Source organism: Helianthus annuus, chromosome 9, assembly GCF_002127325.2.
Source record: "Helianthus annuus cultivar XRQ/B chromosome 9, HanXRQr2.0-SUNRISE, whole genome shotgun sequence".
In the NCBI taxonomy this organism is placed as follows: domain Eukaryota; kingdom Viridiplantae; phylum Streptophyta; class Magnoliopsida; order Asterales; family Asteraceae; genus Helianthus; species Helianthus annuus.
In genome coordinates, this window is record NC_035441.2 from 12,987,712 (window position 1) to 13,004,578 (window position 16,867).

At 38.2% G+C, this 16,867-nt stretch overlaps 2 protein-coding genes across 6 annotated transcripts in view; both read right to left on the bottom strand.

The window, feature by feature from the left end:
- Nucleotides 1-6,126: 6,126 nt before the first annotated feature.
- On the bottom strand, nucleotides 6,127-9,120 carry LOC110875300 (disease resistance protein RPV1). Its single transcript, XM_022123496.2, has 4 exons — nucleotides 8,885-9,120; nucleotides 8,258-8,825; nucleotides 7,886-8,176; nucleotides 6,127-7,794 (listed from the first exon to the last, which is right to left on the bottom strand). Exons 1-4 carry the CDS (start codon nucleotides 9,118-9,120, stop codon nucleotides 6,172-6,174), a joined length of 2,718 nt encoding a protein of 905 aa, XP_021979188.1. The 3' UTR covers nucleotides 6,127-6,171.
- Nucleotides 9,121-9,233: 113 nt separating this feature from the next.
- LOC110877204 (toll/interleukin-1 receptor-like protein) overlaps nucleotides 9,234-16,867 on the bottom strand; it is a 37,167-nt gene continuing 29,533 nt past the window's right edge. For 2 of the 5 annotated variants that reach the window (XR_004866822.1, XM_022125371.2), the window contains 2 exons: nucleotides 16,707-16,795; nucleotides 9,234-9,413 (listed from right to left, as the gene is read on the bottom strand). Coding sequence is in view for 1 of the 5 variants with exons in the window: in XM_022125371.2 (XP_021981063.1) it covers nucleotides 9,350-9,413; nucleotides 16,707-16,795 (153 nt within the window). In the remaining 4 variants the exon portion in view is untranslated. Of the gene's footprint in view, nucleotides 9,414-11,497; nucleotides 16,796-16,867 lie in introns of those variants that run through there. The other 3 variants (XR_004866824.1, XR_004866823.1, XR_004866820.1) reach the window with 3 other exon arrangements.

Below are 16,867 nucleotides of genomic sequence, written 5' to 3' on the forward strand. Positions count from 1 at the left end.
ATGGGTTTGACCGTGTGTGTTTGCTAGACTAGTGGGTGTGGGTATAAATACCAACCCTTGTCTTTCATTTGTACTAGAAAGAGTTAGAGTGAGGGTGAGCTCATTGTGTGAGTTCCCTGTGAGTTTTATGGTTTGGGGAAGAGATCACCACTTGGTCTCGCTCCAGATGTATACTCCTTTGGTATTAAGCTACATGAAAGAGATTTCCGGAAGTCCACAGAAAATTGATTGCTAATTGCCCGAAGTGAGAAGCAAAAATATTCTGATAAAGACGTTCCTCAGTAATATCATCATGACTCTCAAAGTCATGCGTGGTAGCAATACCAAACCAAGTTCGGTTGTCATGTAATCGGACCGATTTGTAATGTTTTACTACCGATTAATACAAAGAAGTGTTTGTTTATCCATCTCTAATCTCTCCCGTCTTGAACTAATCTCACACTAATCACGGTTTCGGTCATGAAACACGGTCCTTCAATTGGTATCAGAGCCACGGTACCCGATTTAGTAAATCTAACCGTTTGCTAAATCACATGTGCTCTAGATCTGTGATTGTTTGTGATTTTTGTTCTAGATGTAAAAATGGGTAAACACGAAGAAAACCCAGATCTGGGCCGTTTATGCGAATCTGAGCTGAAACGGAACACACCAGGGGGTTAGTTTTCATGTTTCACATCAAAATCATCAAGTTTTCATCAACATATAAGGTATTTTGAAACAGATCTGCAAATGTGTTCTTGAGAAAGGGTGACAGCTGTTAAAGAAAGCTAGGGTTTCTTCATAACATGTTGACGAAACCCCTACACATGACGAAACCCCTGCACATAATCACTCCACGAAACTCCCCCTGTGATGAAACCCCACCCCCACGAAACTCCTGCTGAAGACCTTGATGAAACTCCTGCTGTTGATGATGACGAAACTCCTGCTTCTTATGATGACGAAACTCCTGCTGTTGATGATGACGAAACTCCTTGTTAATCAAAAACCCTTTGAGACACATTAGGGGTAGCGACTGAGGTAAATGATCCCCATACAATTCCACTTCAGACCCAATTTCAACATCAGAGAAGAAGATGATAATAGCGGCTGCTACGATGTTGTTCTGATTTGGGGTTTCATCAGATGTAGATGATGGAATCAGAGGTGTGTATCGCAGATGGCAGCTGTACAAGATATCTGCGGCTGGGGTGTTTTTGATTGTTGGAGGCTGTTCATCGAAGAGAGAGAGAGAGAGAGTCTTGAAAGTGCTATTGTTCGTCAAAGAAAATGGTGAAAGTTTTGAGTGTTTGGAGGTTGAAGAAATAGTGGGTGGCAGATACCTTTTTTTTATTTGGAGGTTTGACTTTGCTTATTGAAGATGTCTGCACATTTTTTTTTCTTTTCTGGATGTTTGGTATCGAGACATCTAGAAAGCACTAAGTGGACCTTCAAGTGAATCCAAGTGGGCCAAAGAAGATCACTAATTCGGGCCTCATATGATTTTATGTTGTTTTGGGCATCATTTGGAAACATTAATTTAAAAAAAAGGGGAACATTAAAAAAAATGTTTTAGATGAGACATTAGTCGTTATTTGCAGAGTGGGGTCGGGTGTTCGTGAAGTTTAGTTGAACCGCGCTTCTAAATGTCAACGTCAAATTTGTACGGGTTCGGGAGCGCGCGGGATGATGAAGCTTGGTGAAAACAAATGATTTTTGAAAAATGCGGGGTAGTCACGGTTACCGATGCAGACGTCAAATTTTGGTGACTTGACTACTATGGGCTAAAAACCAAAATGGTATGTTCACTTCCGCACGTCAATGTTTATGATTGTTATCGGTTAGTCGCAAATGTTTGAAAGCATTTTGTTTATTGTCATATTCTCGCATTTGAAAACGAACGTATGAACCTGGAATGTCAATACCAGTCCTAACGAGTTCACAAAGTCTTTGGAGGGATACAAGTCGGATCCTACGAGGTACTTGGCGAAATTTCTTTATCAACTAGAATATGCAACGAAGAAATCTTTTTTGTTTATTGTCATATTCTCGCATTTGGTAACAAATGATTGAACCTAGAATGTCAATACCGGTCCTAACGAGTTCACAAAGTCTTTGGAGGGATACAAGTCGGATCCTATGGGGTACTAGGGGACGTTCTTATTCAACTAGAATATGCAAAAAAGAAAGTCGTTTTCATGATTTTTCGAACAACTGAGAACATTCAGTGAAGATTGACGACAGTTCCGCTCAGTGGAGGGAATTGGTAAAAATTTGAAGATAAATTCTACTCAGTGGAGAGAATTTGTTCTGCAAAATTGACGACAGTTTCTCTGAAGTGGAGAGAATCTGTTAAGGCTTAGAGATCTTACCAAAGAAATGGGGGGATAAAAATTTTTCATATGTTGAATTTCTTTGGTAAATTTCTAAACGCAATCACAGGTGGTAGAGTTTGTGATTTTCTAGTGATACAAACGGTTCGGCGTGGAATGTTTTGCATAGAAGATTAAAGTGCATTACTTGGTCGATTCCACAAAGACGGTTTACAGAAGACGGTTCACCAGAAATCTCTACCAATGTAGTATGCTTGAATGAAATAAAGGTCTTATGACATATCAAGACTTGATGCAGTTCTTAAAGATTGGAACCCTTATCAAATGTCGGTTGGAGTATTGGAAGATCAACGGAAGATCGGTTAATTGAGCCTTGTGAGGAAATTGCACAACACCCAACACGGATACGCGTACTTTGAGGGGGAAATATTATACAAGGAGCGTCAAGATACTACTTACCTGGATCATCGTCAAGGGGGAATTTGTTAATATAGAGAAGATGAATACTTGACTGAAGATCGATTGCAGTTGCATTTTCAGCATTCGACAGCAACAGACAAGGGGGAATTTGTTGATGCAGATTTTGTGTCCGATGATTGTCGAATAGTTTAGTTTGTATTTTAAGCTGATTATGTAATAGTTAGTGAAACGGTCAAACAAATGTGTATTGACCCGCTCGTTTGAAGTGGTCAAACAGGAGGGTTATGGGTTTGACCGTGTGTGTTTGTAGACAAGTGGGTGTGGGTATAAATATCAACCCTTGTCTTTCATTTGCACTAGAGAGAGTTAGAGTGAGGGTGAGCTCATTGTGTGAGTTCCCTGTGAGTTTTATGGTTTGGGGGAGAGATCATCACTTAGTCTCTCCCCGGATGTATACTCCTTTGGTATTAGTTCGGTTGTCATGTAACCGGGCCGATTTGTAATGTTTTACTATCGATTAATACAAAGAAGTGTTTGTTTATCCATCTCTAATCTCTCCCATCTTGAACTAATCTCACACTAATCACGGTTTCGGTCACGAAACACGGTCCTACAGATCTGACTATCCATAATCGTTCTTACCGTTCTCATACTTTCACCCGTTCTCTCTAAATCCTGGCCCTATATATATAGGGATGAGTTAAAATGAGAACCACTAATGTCGTGAGAACCGTGAGAACTTTTGATCCGGCGCGAGTTGGGCCAATTTTTTTTTTTGCAAAAACATAGATGAAAACATTATAAACAAATCTTTAAAAAAGTAAAAAAATTGTCGATTCCTTACTTTTGACTGGTTGATGTTTTTTTACGCTCTAATAAAAAAAATAGTTATTAGCTGTAAAATTTTACGCCAGCGCCTAAAAAAAACTTATATCAGTCAAAACTAACGCATCCACAATTTTTTTTTTACTTTTTTTTACAGATGTGTTTATAATGTTTTCATTTACCGAATCATATATATATATATATATATATATATATATATATATATATATATATATATATATATATATATATATATATATATATATATATATATATATATATATATATATATATATATATATATATATATAGGGTAGGGATCCTAAGAGAAGTCCACCTTATTTCATAAAAACTAAACTTGAGAAGCATTCTGGACCCCACATTTTCCTTAAGATTTTCGTAATATACACATATGTATATAGTCAATTTTATACTATACATATATGTATATTACGAAAAGTATAGAGAAAATGTGTAGTTCAAAATGGTTCTCAAGTTTCTCAATTAGCCTAGTGCTTCTCACGTGATCCTAACCATATATATATATATATATATATATATATATATATATGTATATGTATATATATACTTTTTTTGAACGGCTAAATGTTACACTTCCCGGATATTAGGTATTGAACCATGACCTCCTATCTGAACACCAAGAGGGTTTTCCCTCTACCACTAGCCAAAGCTTCAATGGTATATATATGTACTATTAAGAAACCTGCGCGATACTGCATAACGACAATTTTTTTTTGTTAGTTTATCAATCCTTTTGTGCTATATTGTTGGGGTTTGCAAAGCTTAGCCATTAACTTTAATGAAGCGACACCCGGACTGCCATCAAACTGAATTAGAATTAGCCTATAACCGAAATTAACCAATGGGTACAGTTATTTGATTAATCGATTAACAAATTATGATTATGGTTAAGAATGTCCCATAACCAAACATTAACCAAACCGAAAAGAATATACTGTAAGAATGTGTATTGTCTATTTGCTTGACTTTTACAAAGGATACAAGAGCCTATTTATAATATAGAAAAGTAGATATCTACGGAAACTATACAGGGCTAATAATCAGGAATATAGCAAGGCTGTCAATCAATCACAAAGCTGTCAAAAGGATGCCCATAATATCGGCTGATATTATGGTCTAACAATCCCCCGCAGTTTGAGCCGTAGGCATCCGAAGGCATAAACTGGATCGAAAGCGTTGAAACAAGTGCTTCGGTAACCCTTTGGCTGATATTATGTTAGACCATAATATCAGCCGATATTATGGGCATCCTTTTGACAGCTTTGTGATTGATTGACAGCCTTGCTATATTCCTGATTATTAGCCCTGTATAGTTTCCGTAGATATCTACTTTTCTATATTATAAATAGGCTCTTGTATCCTTTGTAAAAGTCAAGCAAATAGACAATACACATTCTTACAAAGGATACAAGAGCCTATTTATAATATAGAAAAGTAGATATCTACGGAAACTATACAGGGCTAATAATCAGGAATATAGCAAGGCTGTCAATCAATCACAAAGCTGTCAAAAGGATGCCCATAATATCGGCTGATATTATGGTCTAACATATACATCTATATGTATGTATATATGACTATCTAAAACCAAACCGAAAGTAATCTATACATGCTTAAGTTGAAATGAATACATGTATGTATATGTGACTATCTAATTTTATAAAATTTAAGTAAATTTGCCAACCACTCAAAAAAGTAATTATCTAATATTATAACGTTAAATATCAAAAGCACAAACAAATCTTATATCCTACAACCCATTTGATAAAACCTAATTATCTTGTTCTGACCTTTGATTATTCTAGATTTTAGATTTAGTTTACCGAGTGCCAAGGGAATATACACCATTACCCACTGTTGAAAATTAAGGGATCAACAGTTCAGGTTCTTGTAAATGATTCACTTTCAAGTGAATTTGGTTCTCAGTGTTAATATACATCGCATAGGTTTCTTTCTAGTTTCTTCACTCATGTTGGCTCTTGAAAGACAATACAATTTGACTTTGAAGTCAAATATGTGTGTAGCATTCATTTTCTTTTGCAACTGGATTTCCTTTTCAATTGTTTCATCTAGTGCCAACGGTGGATAACAAAGTGTGTTAGCCTCTATAGAAAGCCAACCAAAGCGTTACTTTTTATGCCTTGATAAAATAAAATAAACCTAAGTACACAAGTTATTTTTTACACCTGCTAGTAGGACCCGTGTATCAAATGAGATACGGTTCTCAGTTCCTAGTTTTATATTTTATGGGTTAGGTCCGGTTTTGGTTCGTTCTGACCTGCGAAGATTCATCAAGAAGTCGTGGAACCGTTTAAAACCTAGTTTTTACAGAATAATCCAAATAAACCTAACTAGTCAAAGAGAACAAAATGTCAAAGTCATAGCTGGCTCTAATTCTGATTGAGGCTCCTAATTTTTTTGCTGAAAAAACAATCAAGAATTACAAATCGATGTAAATTTATTTACAGAACCCCTGTTACATTATATAAATAATAACATGTTACATTCTATACGTCATAAACTTAAATATCCAAAGACTGGACTTTTAATACTTGTGAGTGCCTATCTCTTTTCACAGCTCTACTGCGTAGAAGTTAAGGGATCCTGGGTATGACTCAGTGAAGGATGTAAAACCATATGACTGAAGCTGCTCTCTTGACCCAGTAATCCGCAGACCTTTCAACTGAAATATGCTCTGTGGAAGACGAAGGCGACTTATGCCCTCACTGAATATATTCAACTCTTTCAAACATTCTAAACACCCAATTTCCTCTGGCAAATTCTCAACTTGATCACAGCTGGATAGATCTAAACGTTTTAGACATTTCATCTCACATATGCTGTTTGGAATGCCTTGTAAAGATTTACACCTCCCTAATTCTAACTTCTCTAAATATTTTAAACATCCAAGTTTCTCTGGCAATTTCTCAACTTTATCACAACCAACGACACGTAAATATTTTAACCATTTCATTTTACATATGCTATTCGGAATATCTCGTAAGGATGTGCAAGAACATAGGTATAACTCCTCTAAACACTCTAATCTGCATATCTCTTCTGGTAACTGCTCAATAAGCAAACAATTACTAATTTCAAGTGATTTTAGATGCTTCAACATACAAATGCTATCTGGAAGATGCCGAATCTCTACCATATTCAAAGAAAGCTTCTCTAAGCTTTCTAACTGCCACAGATCCTCAGGAATACTGCCATCAAGTGAAAGCCCTCTTAAATGTTGTAAACCACAAATAGTTGCGGACCAATACTCAAGATTTTTGCAAGGGCATAGACCTGAATAAATAAGCTTCTCAATATTTCCCATCCATGAGTATCCAGGTTCATCTGTTTCACAATCAAACCCAAAATTTGGCAATTTATTATTAGGGTGTAGTGGGCATATATGTATGCACTCTGCCTTTATATATGATGTAGCTATAGAATAAAGCTCAGCTGAGTTATACCATTCATGAACCTGGAAACTTTTAAAATTTGAGTGAGTGTCTAAGCTAAAGTAGGCAAGCTTTTTTAGACATCCAACTGGAGCATGAATTTTTAGAAGACAATAACATTTTGAAAGATCTAATGTCTCAAGATTTGGAGTCAGCTCAAGGTTAAGATTACTCACCTTAGAACCTCTGATTTTAAGGTATATGAGCTTTGGACATTCAACTGGCATGTGGAGTTCGAACTCATTACATGCATCAAGATCTAACATCTCGAGATTTGGAGTCATCCCGAGGTTTAGGTTACCCACCTTAGTTACATGGAGGGTGAGGATTTTGAGGTCCAAACATTCAACAGGCATGTGGAGTTCTACAAAGTCAACACATCCTCCAAGATCTAACTTCTCGAGATGTGGAGTCATCCCAAGGTTAAGGTTAGCCACCTTAGAACAACTGAGATCGAGGATTTTGAGGTTCGGACATTCAACGGGCATTTGTAGTTCTACAAAGTCAGAACATCCTCTGAGATCTAAAAGCTCCAGATGTGGAGTCATCCAAAGGTTGATATTACTCACTTTAGAATAACTGAGGTTGAGGAATTTGAGGTTCAGACATTTAACGGGCATGTGGAGTTCGAAAAGGTGATCGCATTCTTCAAGATTTAACTCCTGGAGATCTGGAGTCAGCATAAGGTCAAAGGTTCTCAACTTTGAACCATGGAGATCAAGGAATTTAAGCTTATTAAGAACCTGTGAGAACAAAGAAAGGATGAATATTGGTAGCATACAAATTATAACATTATATGCATTACGCAAACCAACCGATCAACAATTATTCTACCTTTCTTTCTTCCCCTTGCCAAAGTTCAGTGATATTGCTCCAAGCCATTTCTAGGTTGACTAGCTTTTTTGCATGAAAAGTTTTAGGTAGAAAACAAAAAGGGTACGGACGCCAATAAAGATATTGTAAAGCATCTGGTAAGCATTGGCTACCTTTGTCAAGTTCTTCTGTGACATATACATCCTCCACATAAAGCAATCTAAGTTCCTTCATCTTTCCAAGACCTTTCATAATAATTGCTGGATTGAGGTCTATACGCTTGAGTTTTATACATAGTGTTTCTTCGGTACCCTATAAATAGAAAAAGCTTATATGAATTTTTGTCGTAACAAATAAAAAGCTTTCCAATTTTCATGTAAACTTCAACCTTACCGAATCATTTATAACCAGTATATCTATAATTTCCTCATCAATCCATAATCGAGTATGTCTCCTGGGCTCATGGGGGTGTAAACGCCTAACAATATTCCTGCCCAATTCTTCTAGATGATCATTCATGAACAACATCTCAACAACTTCACCATAGTTGTCAACCTCAGATATGGTTATCAAAGATTTTTGTTCAAGAACACTTAAACCAATCTCAGCATGAAATCCGCAACTTTCGAGTATTCTGATTGCATTCTGCTTCGTGGCACCTTTAAGTATGCATGCAATATCCAAAAATATTTCTTTTTGATCATTATCTAGACCAATATAGCTTAGTTCCAGTTTATCCAAAGTTTCCTTCAACGGAATTGTTTTTAGTCTTTTTATGGCATCTACCCATTCATGCTCACTTCTACCGCAAAGATGTGAACCCAAAACTTTGATTGTTAAGGGAAGACCATTGGCATAACGTACAACCATCCTGGATAGCTCATCATACCCTTGATTCGGAGACTCTCTCCCAAATGCATACCTGCTGAAGAGGCAAATTGCTTCCTCATGCGATAACAGGCTGACATCATGAATAAAGTGCACTTGGGGAATAAAGTTCACTTGGTGTGCCTTCAACACTTGCTTATTCCTTGTTGTAGTGATGATTCTACACTAGGTTTACCAGCTAACGCCTCAAGTTGCTCAGTATCATCCACGTCATCTAGAACAAGCAGAACCTTTCTACTACACAACATCCTTTTCATCAGACTTTTCCCATCATAAACACTTTCTACCTCAATGCTTTTATCATTTAACACACTTTGAAGGACCTTTTGCAACTCTTTCAAACCAGCCTTTTGAGCCTTCCCTGACATTCTCAACGAAACATTTAGTGTCACACCCTAACCAATGGCGGAAACATCGGGATGAGACGAAGTGTGAAGATTGCTCGAGACATCATAACGCTAATAATTGTGGCAAGTATTTAAATAATCCGATTTCATTTCATAAGACAAATTGTCAACATTACAAGAAATTCAAATACAACAAGTTTAACAAAAGAAACATAACAACATAACCAAAATTGATACTACATATTAAACCCTAGCGTCTATATGAGTATCTAGGCATCAACGCTACTTCATTTCTTAGCATCATCCTCATCAACCTGTAACATGTTTAAAAATACAATTCAATGCAAAAGCAAAGGCGAGTATACAAGTTTGATATATACATAGCAAAAGATAAGTTTTAAACAATTCCTCATAGCAAGCATGTGATTCAAGATAAACGTTTAAATATGGTATGTGTCTAACATATCAAACCAAGGAAACGCAATATGCTCATGACATTACCGAAGATAAAGAGGCGGGTCGTTAATCCTATAGCGCTACATATGTCACGGTTTGGCTCGTACGAAGTTAATGATAAATTCAACACATAAGATTAATCCAAGTTTAAAGTATCAAGCCATCACGTATACAAGCATGTTATAGGAATGTTCATATGTTTAAGCAAAATGTTCATGTGTAAGTTTGTTGATAGATAAACATGTTACACCCCAAAAGTGGTAAAAGTAAAAGGGGGGATACGAGTATACTCACAAAGTTTGCATGTGCTTTCCGATTATCCAATTATTGACGAGTTGATGAGGTTAGAAGATTGAATGTGTAGGGTTAAAGTTCAAGTATGCTTAGAGTCGAGATTCGGTAATTAAAACAACATAAAAGTAAGATATGAGAATAGCATGAGAAAGTAATCATCTTCAACACTTAACACTTGTATGACACTTGGTAACCACAAGGGTTATAATAATGTTTTCATGAGTTGAACACCCATAAGAATCACAACAAGGTTTAGGTCTTAGGTGATGTTCTACTACTTTAACATATAAATACGAGTTCAACATCAAAGGTTCGAATGAGTGTATATATATCTAGGTTAAGTACTACATATTATTTAGTCCAATAATTCAAGTAGGAGGTAGAAGATTAGGATCTTCATTTAGGCACCTCGTGTTATCATAGATGTCATGTATGGGGTAGGAAGGACATGCTTCCATTTAGGAACCCCTTGAATGTTCACCACTTCACTTGTTGTAAAAACAACCAAGGAGGGTCACGAACTAAGATTAGCACAATAACATAAACAACCTATCTATAGAGAAATCATCAAATCATGTGAGGATTGTATGTAGGACAACCCAAGTTGTTCCATAATCACTCATTCATCAAGATCTAAGCGATCTAAGCTTGACATGATTTGTGGGTTAAAAACCCTAAACAAAACAGAAAGTATTTGAGGATTATCCTCTGATTTTGCATGTCTCAACCTTGTTTTTAAGCCTAACTAACCATAGGAGCGGTTATAAGCATAAGGACATAGGTTTGAGTGAGTTAAACTCATGTCTAAACAAAGATTAATGAAAACAAACTTAAACAGTGGACTTTGAAGCCTTTTTGCCGGAGTTCCAGGGACTTGTTTGCTGTGAAACACCCCTAGAATCAAGGCCAAGGTCAAGCCAAGCATTCTGGAAAAAGAATGGACCAAAACGGATAAGAAATGAAGAAGTTATGCCCATTTTCGTAAAGCTTGATGAATCTGCTCGAACCTGAACTTTCAGCAACGATTTTGAGTGATTGAGAGAGATTTGAGAGTGTTTCTAAAGTGCAAAAGACTTGGGAGGCCTTGGGTATTTATAGGGAAGGGTTTAGGTTAAGTTTAGGTGAGGTAATTAATGTTAAAGCATGTTTTAAACTCAAAAAAAAGGCTAAATCCCGCTCAAAAACGTAGCTGAAAGGTTTCTGCGCGCTGAAGTTGCCTGGCGGAGGGACTGTTTAAATTAAATGGGGACCAGTTCTCTTTCGATGTGCAGCCGCAGCTCAACTGGCTGGTGTGTGCGTGTTTGGGGTGGCTGACCCGGGTTCGAGTCCTGTTATCAGCATCCTGTTTGTTTTATTTTTTATTTTTACTTAAAACCCTATATTCTCATTTATTATATAACTTACCCCTGTAATTTAACTAACCATGTTATATTATTACCTTATACTTAAACTAACCAAGTTAATTATAAAATCTTAATCATTTAGTTTATTTAAACAATTGATTAAGAAATTTTAACTAGGTTATTTCTTAACCTTAAAATCTATCGGGACTAACTGGATTATTAGAAAAATAAACATTTAATTTACAAAATTACCATATTTTATGAGCATATTTAAATTAGGAAAAATTCATTAAACGGTTATTCATTTTTACGAGACTTCCACTCTCATTATTAATTATTTTAACGAGCATCAAGTGTCGGTCAGTAACGAATCAAGAATCTTTGAACAATATTTCGTTCACATAACGCATTATTCACAAAGTTTCACGTATTTGCAATATTAGCACAAGGTTTCCAAGAATGGAAGTACAAACAAGACTGCTATCAATGGAAAGTACAAATAAGCAGGGCGTTACATTTAGCTTCAAACAAAATGGATATAGAATCAAAAACAGCTCTTGCCAAAGTCGTCTTACCACCACCTCCCATCCCCCAAATCCCTATCATACGAACATCATCGGAATCAATTTCTAACGATGAAACTACATCCTTTACCCGGGTCACCATGCCTACTAACTTCTCATCAATGATTGAATTAAAGAGATGTAGCTTTAGCGAAACCTCTTCAACAATTTATTGGAAAGAAAATTCTTCCCTAATTTCAGCCCCTCTTTATTCTAATTGATTGTATTGCCTTTTGTCAAGGCTTTTATTTTGGTATCTTTGGTGTATATAAACTGCACCTCTGTTTGTTATTCGATAACCCTTTTCAATACAATATTTTGGTTTTATTATGGTATCAGAGCGCTCTTCCAAAACACGCTCAAACAAAACCCCAAAATCCTAAACCAACCGGCTACCACCCATGGCCGGCGACAAAGAAACAGAATCAAATGCGACCAGCGACGCAGTCGCAGACCACACCTCACCATACTATCTCCACCCATCTGATTATCCACGACAGTTACACGTAAACGAAACCTTGAACGACAGCAATTACCTCGACTGGGTTTCAGAGATGGAGACCTTTCTGTTTGCCAAAAACAAGATAGGCTTTATCGATGGGACCCTTCGGAAACCTGAAAAACACACCCCAAACACATGCCATGGCTCCGATGTGACGCCATGATTAGAGGGTTGCTGACTACAGCCATGGAAAAGGAGATTATAGTTAGTGTGAAATACGCTAATTCAGCGGAAGAAATATGGAAAGACTTGCAGGAGCGCTTCGGGAAGGAGAATGCACCGAGGGCTTATGAACTCAAACAATTGCTGATGATGACAAAGCAAGACGGCTCCTCCGTGTCGGCTTATTACACCAAGCTGAGAACCATCTGGGATGAGATAAGTGTTGTTTTCTCCATTCCAAGATGTTCTTGTGCAGGGTGTACATGTGGTGCGAGCAAAAAGATAACCGACTCCAAGGATAAGGAAAGGCTGTACGAGTGTTTGCTCGGACTCGACAACGAGTATTCAACTATTAGAACCCAAATCCTTGCTATGAAACCCATACCCAGTCTAGGAGAAGCGTATCACCTCGTTTCAGAAGACGAACAACAGAAGGTGGTATCCATGGGTAAGAAGACAAACACCGACACCGCTGCGTTTCAGGCCTTCGTGAAGAAAAACGGGGCTGCTGGAAACCGAAACACAGCCAAGAGTAACAAAAAGGTTGCTGATGAGAAGATAGAGCATTGTGTCCTTTGTGACAAAGATGGGCATAGCCGTGACGGGTGCTTTAGAGTGATCGGGTACCCGGATTGGTGGCCGGGAAAGGGAAAGACAGAGAAAGGAAAGGCTAAAGCCGCATGCGTTGATACGAAGCAAGACACAAATGAACTCAGGCAGAGTGGAACCAGCCCCATACCGGGGCTAAATGAAGAACAGTACCGACAATTTTTGCACATGTTTACCACTAAAAATATGGCTAACGTGGAAATTACTCAACCTATGGCTAATATGGCAGGTATTTTCGACGAAGGTAACGGATGGATTATCGACTCGGGTTGCACCGAGTACATAACTCATAACTTAAATGCTCTTCATGAGATATTCAAAACAATACATGATGTTCCAGTCACCATCCCTAATGGTGATTCCATAGCAGTCAAGGGGAGGGGAACATGCACTTTGCCAAATGGGTCAAGGATTAAAAATGTTTTATATGTGCCTGAATTCACTTGTAACATATTATCCGTTAGCCGATTGACTAAGGATCTACAATGTACTATAATGTTTTTCCCGGATTTCTTTGTCATGCAGGACTTGAGTTCGAGGAAATTGATTGGAACGGGTAGATGCGAGAATGGTCTATACCGGATGAGGATTGGAGGCGAGAGGATGGCTATGGCTGTTGGAAGTAATCTTTGGTATAAACGCTTGGGGCATGCGTCTCACAGTAAACTTTCTTGTTTTGATTTCATTTCTTTGAAGACAAATGATGAAACTTGTGATTCTTGTGCTAGAGCAAAGTTTACTAGACTACCATTTATTACTAGTTTTATCAAATCAAAGGAGTGTTTTGAACTTTTGCATTGTGACATATGGGGTCGATACCGTACACACTCTCTGACCGCAGCAAACTATTTTTTGACTATAGTCGACGACTTTAGTCGCTCAGTTTGGGTGTACCTATTGAAACGAAAGTCGGATGCAAGTGATTGCCTAATTAGTTTCCACAAAATGGTCAAGACCCAATTTAATAAAAACGTTAAAAGGATTCGATGCGATAATGGAGGCGAGTTTACCTCTAACCGAATGGTAACCTTTTACAATGAAGAGGGAATGTTGCTTGAGACCACATGCCCTCACACTCCGCAACAAAATGGAGTCGTTGAACGAAAGCACCGTCATCTACTCGAAACAGCGAGGGCACTTAAATTTGAAGCTAAGTTGCCATCAACCTTTTGGGGAGAATGTATCCTAACCGCAGCTTATATCATAAATAAGCTACCATCCACGACTATTAATAACAAAACCCCTTATGAAATAATTTACAATCAAAAGCCCAATTATGACCACATGAGGGTTTTTGGTTGTTTATCTTACTACCGAAGCACTGAAACAAGAGGGGACAAGTTTGAAGAAAGAGGGAGACCCGGTATATTTTTAGGATACCCTTACGGAACAAAGGGATACAAAGTTTTCGACATTAAAAATAAGAAAATGGTAGTCTCAAGAGATGTGAAGTTTGTTGAGGATGTTTTCCCTTATGTCAAAATCAACAAATGCATTGAAAAGGAAGAAGGTGTCGAAATGTTTGAACTCCCTTCCTGGTGCTTTCATGATCAGAATGATATGGCCACAAATGAAGTGGAAGAAACCAACACAGTAGCAAACAACTCTCCCAAGAAACGATGCAACCGCCACCTAGAGAACGAAGAAGCCGAACTCGACCAGCTCGCCTCAACGACTACGTCGTCCATCTTCCTCCATCCATAGACCAATCGCCACCCGACTCCGATCAAGGTTCCTCTACGGTACATCCTATTGCCAATTTTATTTCCTATGATAAATTCACAAATTCTCATAAGGCTTTTTTATCGGCCATCAGTTCTAATGATGAGCCCAAGTCCTTTAAACAAGCTGTGCAGAATCCCAATTGGAAAGAAGCGATGAAACGTGAGATCCGAGCACTCGAACAAAATGGCACGTGGACCCTTGAAGATTTGCCAGAAGGGAAACATGCTATAGGGTCAAAGTGGGTGTACAAGCTGAAGTACAAGCCGGATGGACAGATTGAAAGATACAAAGTCAGGCTGGTTGCAAAAGGATTCACACAAATGGAAGGGATCGACTTCCATGATACATTTGCACCAGTAGCCAAACTTGTTACCGTTCGAACGTTGCTTGCTGTAGCTACCAAAAGAAACTGGGTGATCAACCAACTAGACGTGAATAACGCCTTCTTGCATGGAGAGTTGGATGAAGAAATATATATGAAGATACCACAAGGTTTTGAGAAAGGCAACGAAAACAAGGTTTGTAGGTTAAGAAGATCTCTCTACGGTCTAAAACAAGCCTCGAGAAACTGGTACCAAAAGTACACTACTTCCCTACAGCAAATCGGCTTTGAACAGTCTCGGGCCGATCATTCCTTACTCATCTTCAAATCCAAAGAATCATTTGTTGCGGCTCTCATATACGTAGACGATGTTATCCTCACTGGGAATGATGTTAAGAAGATTGAAGAGACCAAGGCCTTTCTTGATAACAAATTCAGCATCAAAGATCTCGGGCCCTTGAAATACTTCTTGGGGATTGAGGTGACACGTACTCGAGAAGGATTAATTTTGAGCCAACGAAAGTACATACTTGACATTCTTGAAGACAGTGGGATGATGGGTTGCAAACCGAGTGCCTTCCCAATGGAACAAAATACAAAACTTGCAAAGAATGATGAAGAAGTTCGGGCCGATGCCAATCAGTACCGTAGACTCGTGGGGAGACTCCTGTACCTGCAGGCGACTAGACTCGACATCACCTACTCAGTCAACGTTCTTAGTCAATTCGTTGGTGATCCACGGGCAAATCATATGGAAGCAGCCATGAGGGTGTTACGATATTTGAAAGGGACGCCGGGTCAAGGCATTCTCCTCTCTAAAGGGGGAGGGACAAAATTAGTCGGGTATACCGACTCGGATTGGCTCGGCTTCCCCGACACGAGACGATCAAAGAGTGGTTATTTGCTCCTTTTAGGCGGGTCACCGGTGTCGTGGAAATCAAAGAAGCAAACGGTAGTGTCTCGCTCTTCGGCAGAGGCAGAATACCTAGCCATGGCATCAACTGTTAGCGAGATTCTCTGGCTTCGATGGCTTCTGAAAGAACTAAATGTTGAACAGAACAATGCTACACAACTCTTTTGTGACAATTTGGCAGTTAAACACATAGCAAATAATCCGGTCTTTCACGAACGGACGAAACATGTCGAAATGGATTGCTATTTTGTTAGGGAACGAGTTGAGTCAAATGAAGTTGTGCCGCTGCACATTGACACCAAGTCCCAGATTGCGGACCTGTTTACAAAGCCACTGGGATCTCGACAACTCGTATTGTTGCTTGGCAAGTTGGGCATTTGTGATCCGCACGCTCCAACTTGAGAGGGAGTATTGGAAAGAAAATTCTTCCCTAATTTCAGCCCCTCTTTATTCTAATTGATTGTATTGCCTTTTGTCAAGCCTTTTATTTTGGTATCTTTGGTGTATATAAACTGCACCTCTGTTTGTTATTCGATAACCCTTTTCAATACAATATTTTGGTTTTATTACAATTTGTTGAATGAAATTTGCTTCATGTCTGTGTGTTAAAGATGATTCCTTTAGATGATTAGAGAAAAAAGAATCCTACATGAAACCTGAGATGACATCGATGTCCTTATTAAAGACAAATTAGAAGAAACAAAAGTGAAGGATGTACCCATTGAAAGTGTTCTTCAACTCCATCCCAGCCAGGCCAGCTGCTTCCTTCATAGCATTTCTCCACCTTCCAACGTTATCATCATTTTCCTGTTGGGCAAAGTTCAAAACTTTCTTAGTATCAACACAAGTACAAGACATTAGAATCAGAAACTTCTACTA